General features: G+C 54.0%; 1 protein-coding gene across 1 annotated transcript; it reads left to right on the plus strand.

Annotated features, from left to right (window-relative positions):
• The first annotated feature begins 4,751 nt into the window (after positions 1 to 4,751).
• On the plus strand, positions 4,752 to 7,294 carry FOXD3 (forkhead box D3). Its single transcript, XM_069478019.1, has one exon. It carries the CDS (start codon positions 5,236 to 5,238, stop codon positions 6,670 to 6,672), a length of 1,437 nt encoding a protein of 478 aa, XP_069334120.1. The 5' UTR covers positions 4,752 to 5,235; the 3' UTR covers positions 6,673 to 7,294.
• Positions 7,295 to 8,626: the final 1,332 nt, after the last annotated feature.

The following is an 8,626-nucleotide window of genomic DNA, read 5'->3' on the forward strand; positions in this document are numbered from 1 at the left end:
GGGCCGGGCCGCATCGCTCCAAACTGTGTCGGAAAGACTCCGGCTTTCAATGCCAAGTCATTTTTAAGCCCCGATTCTGTCCAGGACCTTTCTCCTCGCGGATGAAAAGAACAATTTTCGAGAGAAAGGCTCGTTTTGATTAAATCTGACATGCTGCTGATAACTCCATGCTAATGTGAAATAATTAACATAATAGCCATAATTAAAAGCACGCTAACAATGCCATAAATTTATCACACAATTTTACTAGCTTTCTGCCCCTAACTGCTCTCTCATCGTTAATTAAACGTGTTGCCTTTTACAGAATGGATGTTTATACATTTCCAATATAAATAAATTCGAAACCATCCTCTCTCTCTTCCTCTCTCTCTCCTTTCCTTTTGGTCTCTCGCCATTTACAGGCGCGTTGGCGTGGACCCTGAGTGGCAGACACCTTGAAAATAAATGAAGTTTTGAGATGCAAATCCAAACAAGAACATTAAATTAGCCTCTTCTTCTTCTTTTTTTTTTTTTTTAACTCCGAAGAGATCTGGAGAGGTATACAAGGGTGGTGGTGGTGGGAAGGGAGTTGAAAATCCCACCCCCTGGGAATGGAAATAATCTGGGTGGGTTCGGGCCTCACGTATCACCTCTGCCCTCCCCACATTCCTCGGTGGCGGCTGTCCAAAGAGGCCGATGATAGTTTAATCTATGAAGATTGTCTAGAAGGAGCCGACTTTGTTTGGGGGGGGGGGGTAGAAGAGATAGCAGAGGTGTTTTCCAAATGGCTGCATCCACGTTTTGTTTCCTCTCGAAGAGAGACGGTAGCTGCTCTCTGTGGGGGGCGCTCCTTTCACGCTAAAGAACCTGGTCCCAACTCCCCGGATCGTAAGAAAATTGCACCCGCGCTCGGGCCTGATGATTCTGTTTCACGTCGCACCAACGATTTATTCAAGCCATTGGCATGGTCTCTGAATTAAAGGAGGAGAAAGAGGGCATCTGGGTTCGCTTGGGCCTGGCGAGGGGTAGGTGGGCCATTTCCGTCTTCCGCTCTCTCACCGTGCCCCTCCTCCCGTGTTGACCACTTAAGAACTCAAATTGAGCTGTAATTAATTTCCCCTTCTCCATCATAAATTTTTCCATCTATTTCCTCCCCCATCTCCCCCCACCCGAACGCACACACTAAATCTCTCCCCTCCCCTGGAGACGTCTCAATTTCCTTCCTATCGATTCGGGCTCCACTCTTCTTGCCTCTTGTTGCTAGAACCTAGATCCCGCCCCCAACCCAGACCATGTCCGGGTGGCCTTCCCATTTGGGTACCACGTACTCTGCCCGCCCCAGGAAGAACCGACGGAGTTTCATTCTACTCTCCTTCGGTTGAAATGTTTCAAACACTTGAGCAGGCGAGGCAGCTGGCTGCCATCTTCCTCTTTAAATCTCTCCTGGGAAGTTTGCTTGTTGAGACTCAAGTAGTCACTCTCATAATTGTGTGTGTGTATGTTTGTGTGTACTCGTTCTCCGTCCATCTCCACCAATAACCCTTTGAGACTCAGAAACTGTTTATCCATGTCTCCCTTCACCTCATTTCTGTTCCCTCTATCACATTTTTGTTGCCCCCACTGTGTCTCACTTTGTGTTTGTCTCACTTCTTCCATCTCTATTCTAAAGTTTGGCGGTAACTGACAACCTGTGGGCTTTTAGCTGCAAACTGTAATTATGCGGCTAACAGAATTTACTTAGCCCGAATCTAGCCGGCTTTGGACAGGACCCTACACTGCGTCGGGCTCGGACTCTTCCTCTGCGGCAGGCTCCCGCGTCCAGGACAGCAGGAACCTTCCTGTCTCCCACCTGGGCTGCCGCTTCAACTCCTTCCCGCCCCGGGAGGTTGTGCGGGTCCCACTGTCCGCCCGGAAGGAGGAAACCGGCGGCCGATTCCCAAGCCTAGTGTGGCCGCGGAAAAATCCGCCTCCTCTGCTGGAAATCGATATTAAGCCGTTAGGCCAGCGAGCGCGGGCGCCGTACGTCGGGGCCGCAGCCAGTAGGTCCTGCACGTCTCATCATTTAGCTAATCGAGTCGAAAAGTTTCTGTAAGGGCCGGACCCGGCATCAGATGGTAACACTGATTGAACAAGAGATTAGCACAATAGATCTCTAACCGAGGGGAAGCGTTGCTTTTCACGCTACGCGCCGTAATTAATGGTATGAATCAATTAATTTGACTTTTATTGTGTCGAAGGAAAAAAGCGCAACAAATGGAACCCGCAGCTGGGAGTTGTTCATCCCCCACCCCCCTTCCCCAGGGAGGTTCCAAGGAGACAGTGGGGAATGGACGGATCAGGCCGGGCCGTGGCGAAGGGAGGGTGAGAGGCAGCGACCAGCGGTGTGGAGGGAGTCCCGAGAGCCAGACCCGGTGGGCGGCGGAATCGAAATTAGGCTCATTTGGAGGCTACATCAAGAAGACTGGCGAGGGCAGCCCTGGAGCCACCACCCTCCCGCGCGCATACACACGCACGTGTCCATGCAGGCCCAGCTACCAAGGCCGCGGTAGGGCCCGCAATGTGCCCTGCGCCTGCCTCTCGGGCTGGGCAATCCAAGCAGAGCAAAAGGAGTTTCTGAATGTGTAAATTTTGGCTTTTTTTTTTTTTTTTTTTTTTTTTTTTTGTCCTTCTGACCTTCCTTTGCGTTGCTCAGGCAGTTGTAGCCGCGACCTCTGCAGCCCAGGGCGGTGGGCAGTCAGCTCGCAGCTCGGATCGCAGCTCGGATCGGTTTCCTGGGAGGCTGTCTAGACAGCATTTGTAAATGGTTCGGAGCCTGGGAGACACAAAGCTGTGCAGCTGCGGAAATCAGCTCTTAGATGCGTTTTAGGGCCAGGTGAAACCCCGCGATCATTTAGATACAGAAAAACCGTGGAGATTCTCTGGCATCTCAGGATGGAGTCACTGCCCCCACCCCCAACCTGGAACATCCTGTGAAATCAGGATCCAATGGGCTAGTGTTATACCTGGGGGAATTGTCTAATGGGGATGAACGTCAATCTGTGTCGCAATGCCTATAATGAAGTAAGTTTACAGATTTTTTTATTTTATTGAGTTAATTTTTTGGTGTATCTAAGCCAGGGAAAGAGGGGTCGTGGGTGGGGAGACACAGACTGAGGAAATCAGAAGCACCCGTGTCCACCAGGAATTAAATCAGTTTCCCATCGTCTTCTGTAAATATTTCACTGATTATTTATTTCCTCTCGGACCTTCTCCCCTGATGCTCCTTCCTCTGGTGAGGCCGGCGCTCCCCTCCCAGGCCTCAGTGTACAGACTGAGCTTGGGTTCCATGTGCCCGCCACACCCGGCCGGCGCTTGCGGCTTGTAACTAGATGGCCTAAATGCGGGAGGAAAAAGACTGCGCGTCGGGGATTCACCGGGACAGGAACACTGAGTACTCTTGAAGGTGTGAGGTCCACGTGCCCCGGCCACGCACCTAGGATCGCTTTGCCGTGTTCCCCTTACCCCCGTCGTCCACCCGTCCCAGTGAAATCCCCACAGTTTTTCCTACCATCAGTGACCTTCCTTGTCAAGGAAACTCCTTGTGTATTGGCCACACATCCTCGCCTCCTCCTGTACTGGCTCTGCCGCTGATTTCCGCGGAAGTTAGATCTTGGAGGGTTTGTCTACGTCTTAACAAGAGAGAATCTACGTTAGTTCCCGGCAACGCAGAGCCCAGCCCGCCAGCATGCCCAGGGTCGCCCAGATTCTCCAGAGGCCGTACCCACCGCCTGGGAAGTCATCGTCCGCTCCCGGCACTCTACTTCTGCCGCCCCCCGAGGGGCGCGGCGTCTAACCTAGAGGCCCGAGGCCTCTTCCCCGCTCCACTAGACTTACCCAGGCCGCTGCCAAATCCCGGCTCCTTCCTCAGCGCCTCATTTCCGACTTTTTCATGTGCTAAGTCGTTTAACAACTCCAAGCAGCCAGTTATGGCTTCTTTATTTATAGGTTCCCTGTTATTTTACGTCGTTTTTATTTCTCTCGGCAACTATTCTAATAGATTAATCAATAGCCATTTTCAGACCTTCGGGAACCCCAACTGATGCTGTTGTGGCCGCGCGAAAAAATATATACAGAAAAACACGCCCGCATCGAGCCGGGAAAGCGAAGGCTAGATCTGAGAGGTCTGGGTTTGGGGGAGGGGGGCGACACCTCAGCAGGTGTCTTCTCTGGAATGAGCACTGAGGTTGGAGAAGGGTCTGAGGTCTAATTAGCAAGAGGGGGCTCGATGCGCCGTTCGTCTTACTCTTTAGAGGTAAAAGCTATCAAACAAAAAAGAACAGAGATTACTAAGTTTTTCTTTTTTAAAAAATGGGATAGGAATCTCGTTCTACGTTGCCCAGTTCCTGTCTAAGGAGTGTAGGCAAAGGGGTGAAGGAGTGGGGGAAGGGAGAGGGGGCGGGGAAGGCAGGGCACCGTCCGGCGGACGCTCCCAGGCCCCTGCCCTCAGTCGCTCACACCCACCCACCCACCTACACTCACACCCACACGCTCTCTGGGCCCCTGAGCCGGGCTCCAGCATGGGCTGGGGGCTCCGGTGGGCCGGAGCGCCCTCGGGGCCTGCGGGATGCTGGCGCACGGTGAGGTGCAGAGTTGCGCTTCTCTCGTCCCTTTGTTGACAATTCCCTGAACCAACTTGAGTTTGGCCGGCTCCGCGGCGGCCCTGACGTCACGCGCGGTCACGTGGCCCCGCCTCCCGCTGGATCTTTAAGTAGAAAGTAATCTATCAGGCCAGTCCTTAAAACGGGACTTTCGACTACGGGGGCTTCGGCGTCCCTGACACCCCCCCCTTGCGGTTGCCCCTGCCCGCGCCCTCCCGAGCTGCTCGGCGCCCGGCGTCCCGCGCCCTCCAGGACCGCTCCTGCGCCCCACGCCCGGGCTAGAGGCCGAGGAAGGCGGGCTAAGTGAGGGGGCGCGGCGTGGAGAAGCCGCCGGGGCCAGGAGCGGCAACCAGTGCCTAGTACCGAGCGCCAGAGACGGCAGGAGTTCGCGGAGCGCGGCCGTGGGGGGCAGACGGCTGCGCCCGCTCCGCACGATGCGGGGCTGCCGAGTGTGAGCCGAGCTGGGCGGGCCCCGAGCCACCTGCGGCCCCCTCCCCTCTCTCTGCCCCCAGTCCTTCGGGGGCGCCCAAATCCTCTTCCCCTGAGCTCCGCGGCAGCCCCTGACCACCCCCATCGCCGGCTGCCCCCTGCCCGCCGCCGCTACCAACCCCGAGGAGGGATGACCCTCTCCGGCAGCGGCAGCGCCAGCGACATGTCCGGCCAGACGGTGCTGACGGCCGAGGACGTGGACATCGATGTGGTGGGCGAGGGCGACGACGGGCTGGAGGAGAAGGATAGCGATGCCGGTTGCGATAGCCCAGCGGGGCCGCCCGAGCTGCGCCTGGACGAGGCGGACGAGGTGCCGCCGGCGGCACCCCATCATGGGCAACCTCAGCCGCCCCATCAGCAGCCCCTGGCATTGCCCAAGGAGGCGGCCGGAGCCGGGGCCGGGCCAGGGGGCGACGTTGGCGCTCCCGAGGCGGACGGCTGCAAGGGCGGCGTTGTTGGCGAGGAGGGCGGCGCGAGCGGCGGCGGACCCGGTACGGGCAGTGGTTCCGCGGGCGGCCTGGCCCCGAGCAAACCCAAGAACAGCCTGGTGAAGCCGCCCTATTCGTACATCGCGCTCATCACCATGGCCATCCTGCAGAGCCCCCAGAAGAAGCTGACCCTTAGCGGCATCTGTGAGTTCATCAGCAACCGCTTCCCTTACTACCGGGAGAAGTTCCCCGCCTGGCAGAACAGCATCCGCCACAACCTCTCACTCAACGACTGCTTCGTCAAGATCCCTCGCGAGCCGGGCAACCCGGGCAAGGGCAACTACTGGACTCTGGACCCCCAGTCCGAGGACATGTTCGACAACGGCAGCTTCCTGCGGCGCCGGAAACGCTTCAAGCGCCACCAGCAGGAGCACCTGCGCGAGCAGACGGCGCTCATGATGCAGAGCTTCGGCGCTTACAGCCTGGCAGCGGCTGCGGGCGCCGCGGGACCCTACGGCCGCCCCTACGGCCTGCACCCGGCGGCTGCGGCTGGCGCCTATTCGCACCCGGCAGCCGCAGCGGCTGCAGCAGCGGCCGCGGCACTCCAGTACCCTTACGCGCTGCCGCCGGTGGCGCCAGTGCTGCCGCCCGCGGTGCCGCTGCTGCCCTCGGGCGAGCTGGGCCGCAAAGCGGCCGCCTTCGGCTCGCAGCTCGGCCCGGGCCTGCAGCTGCAGCTCAACAGCCTGGGCGCCGCCGCGGCCGCTGCAGGGACAGCGGGCGCCGCGGGCACCACGGCAGCGCTCATCAAGTCAGAGCCAAGTGCGCGGCCGTCGTTCAGCATAGAGAACATCATCGGCGGGGGCCCGGCGGCTCCCGGGGGCTCGGCTGCGGGCGCTGGGGCCGCAGGCGGCACTGGGGGGGGCGGGGGCGGCAGCACAACGCAGTCCTTCCTGCGGCCGCCCGGGACCGTGCAGTCGGCTGCGCTCATGGCCACGCACCAGCCTCTGTCGCTGAGCCGGACGACCGCTACCATTGCGCCCATCCTGAGCGTGCCGCTCTCTGGACAGTTTCTGCAGCCCGCAGCCTCGGCCGCCGCCGCTGCCGCCGCCGCGGCTCAAGCCAAATGGCCCGCGCAATAGGGACGCGCCGGTGGCGGGGACCCAGGGCCCAGCGGCGGCCTTGAGCAGCTGCGGCACTTCCAGGCTGCGCGCCCCGCCCCGGTCCCGGTCCCCCTGCCCAATCCGGACTCTGCCTCTCCCCCATTTCCTCTCCCCTGACCCCCCAACACCTTCCGCGGCCTCCACCCCCTCGCGCACACCTAAGCTGGCCGAGCAAACTCACCGCGCGCCCGCCGGGAATAGCTTTCCGTACAGGTAAAACCGAAAACCGAATTTTCCAAAAATGGTCCCCGACGGCGCCTGCTCTCAGTACCGTGGGGATGGGAGGGAGATTCTTTGTACATATTTGTATAAAAATTATTGACTTTCCTTTTGGGGTTTTTATTTTTTTAAGAAAAAGCAAATTCAGTAGATTTAGAGCTCTGAACTTTCATTTTTTTTGAAGGTTCACTCTCCGCAGTTTTATCTGAGAAAAGAATGTATAGAGACGTTGGCAGATTTTAAATATAAAAAATTTTCAAAAAGGCGAAAAATGTCATTCTATTATAAAAGTCTGTTTATATATGAATGAATATATATGGTATTCTAAATGTTATTCCATCGTGTTGTACACAACTTTGTAAATAAATTTTTAAAATGCTCAGCCTAGTGTTTATTTAGGTGTCTGAAGTAAATGGCAAGATTTTAAAATGGTGTTTGCTTTTTATTTTCCCCCCAAAATCGAGGAATTTGAAGTAAGGATCTTTTCAAACTTTGCTAATTCATAATTTGAATGTGAAAAAAAATTATTTGAAGAAAGGAGTGTGCCTAATTTAAATGATATTAATATTTTTCTTTAGGTTTTCACATAAAATCAGGATGTGGGTGATAATCTCATTCATGTCAACCCATTAAATCTAAATGATCAGACATTTTTGTAGATAAAGCTATCAGTTTTTTAAAAAACACGTAAATAAGAGCATAGTCTTTAAAAAATTGTTTTTTAAAAAGACCAGACTGGTATCTTCCACAAAGAAAACTTCCCAAATGAGAGAGTTCTTGGTCATTTCAATTATCCTTTCAAAAGTAAGTGAATTCCAAACATCTTTTAATTATTTAAATCTTAGATTTTAGAAATTATTTCTTTTCATTTCTTAAGTAAAAGTAAATAAATCCAGTTGATTTTTAAAAATTTTATGTTATGACATTTTAAATTTTTCAGTGGGATTGTGTTATCTATGTTAACTGGATAGATAATAGTTTTATTTTCATAATATTTTCAAATAAGATATCTCTTCTCTATGGCAATAATCAATCCATAACATAATTGGATTTCTAAAGGATTTATATAGATGTTTCCCCTCTCTCCAACCCGAAGCCTTTCTGAGGGCCAAGGAATGGTGGCCTTAATACCCTTTTAAAAACAGCTGCCCATCACCTCTTCCCTGTTTTTTTCACCTTAGGCTAGGTTAGTGTGAAAAGAGATTGTGGGGCAGGAACGTGGAAGGTCCTCATAGATTATTTTTAATATGCATTTCAGCTGTTTAAACCTTTCTTTTAAAAAAATATTAAAGTAGAAATGAAACCTCTTGATGGAGGAGGTCGGTTCCCACCACCATCAGCATATCCTCAAACAGCATCAATTCTAATTATTTTGTAATTAATTTAGCTGTTACAATTACTTGTGTGAAATCGCTTTTTAAAGCTGGAGCGGGTAGTAGTACTGTCAGCTCGGCCCTGTGCGCGTCCTGTTTGTAAGACAGCCAGTCCCTGGCGTTGTCCACCTTGCCTCTCTGGTCGTGGCGTTGCCTCTCCGCTGCGGATCAGAGCCCTATTTCTCCGCCGCCGCCGTGGGCTAGGCGATCTCTTTGAAAGACACTTCCTTGCAAACTCAGAATCAGTTTTCCTGGTAAACGGTAAACATTATTGTGTCCTGAGTAAACATTCCTTCGGGATCGGGATCCTAAAATAAAACAAGCTGCCGGGGGTGAGATTG

The sequence above is a fragment of the Eulemur rufifrons genome, chromosome 8 (assembly GCF_041146395.1).
Source record: "Eulemur rufifrons isolate Redbay chromosome 8, OSU_ERuf_1, whole genome shotgun sequence".
Classification (NCBI taxonomy): Eukaryota; Metazoa; Chordata; class Mammalia; order Primates; family Lemuridae; genus Eulemur; species Eulemur rufifrons.

Excerpts from the sequence above, each read along its gene's own strand:
- FOXD3 (XM_069478019.1), top strand. The coding sequence starts at position 5,236 with ATGACCCTCTCCGGCAGCGGCAGCGCCAGCGACATGTCCGGCCAGACG.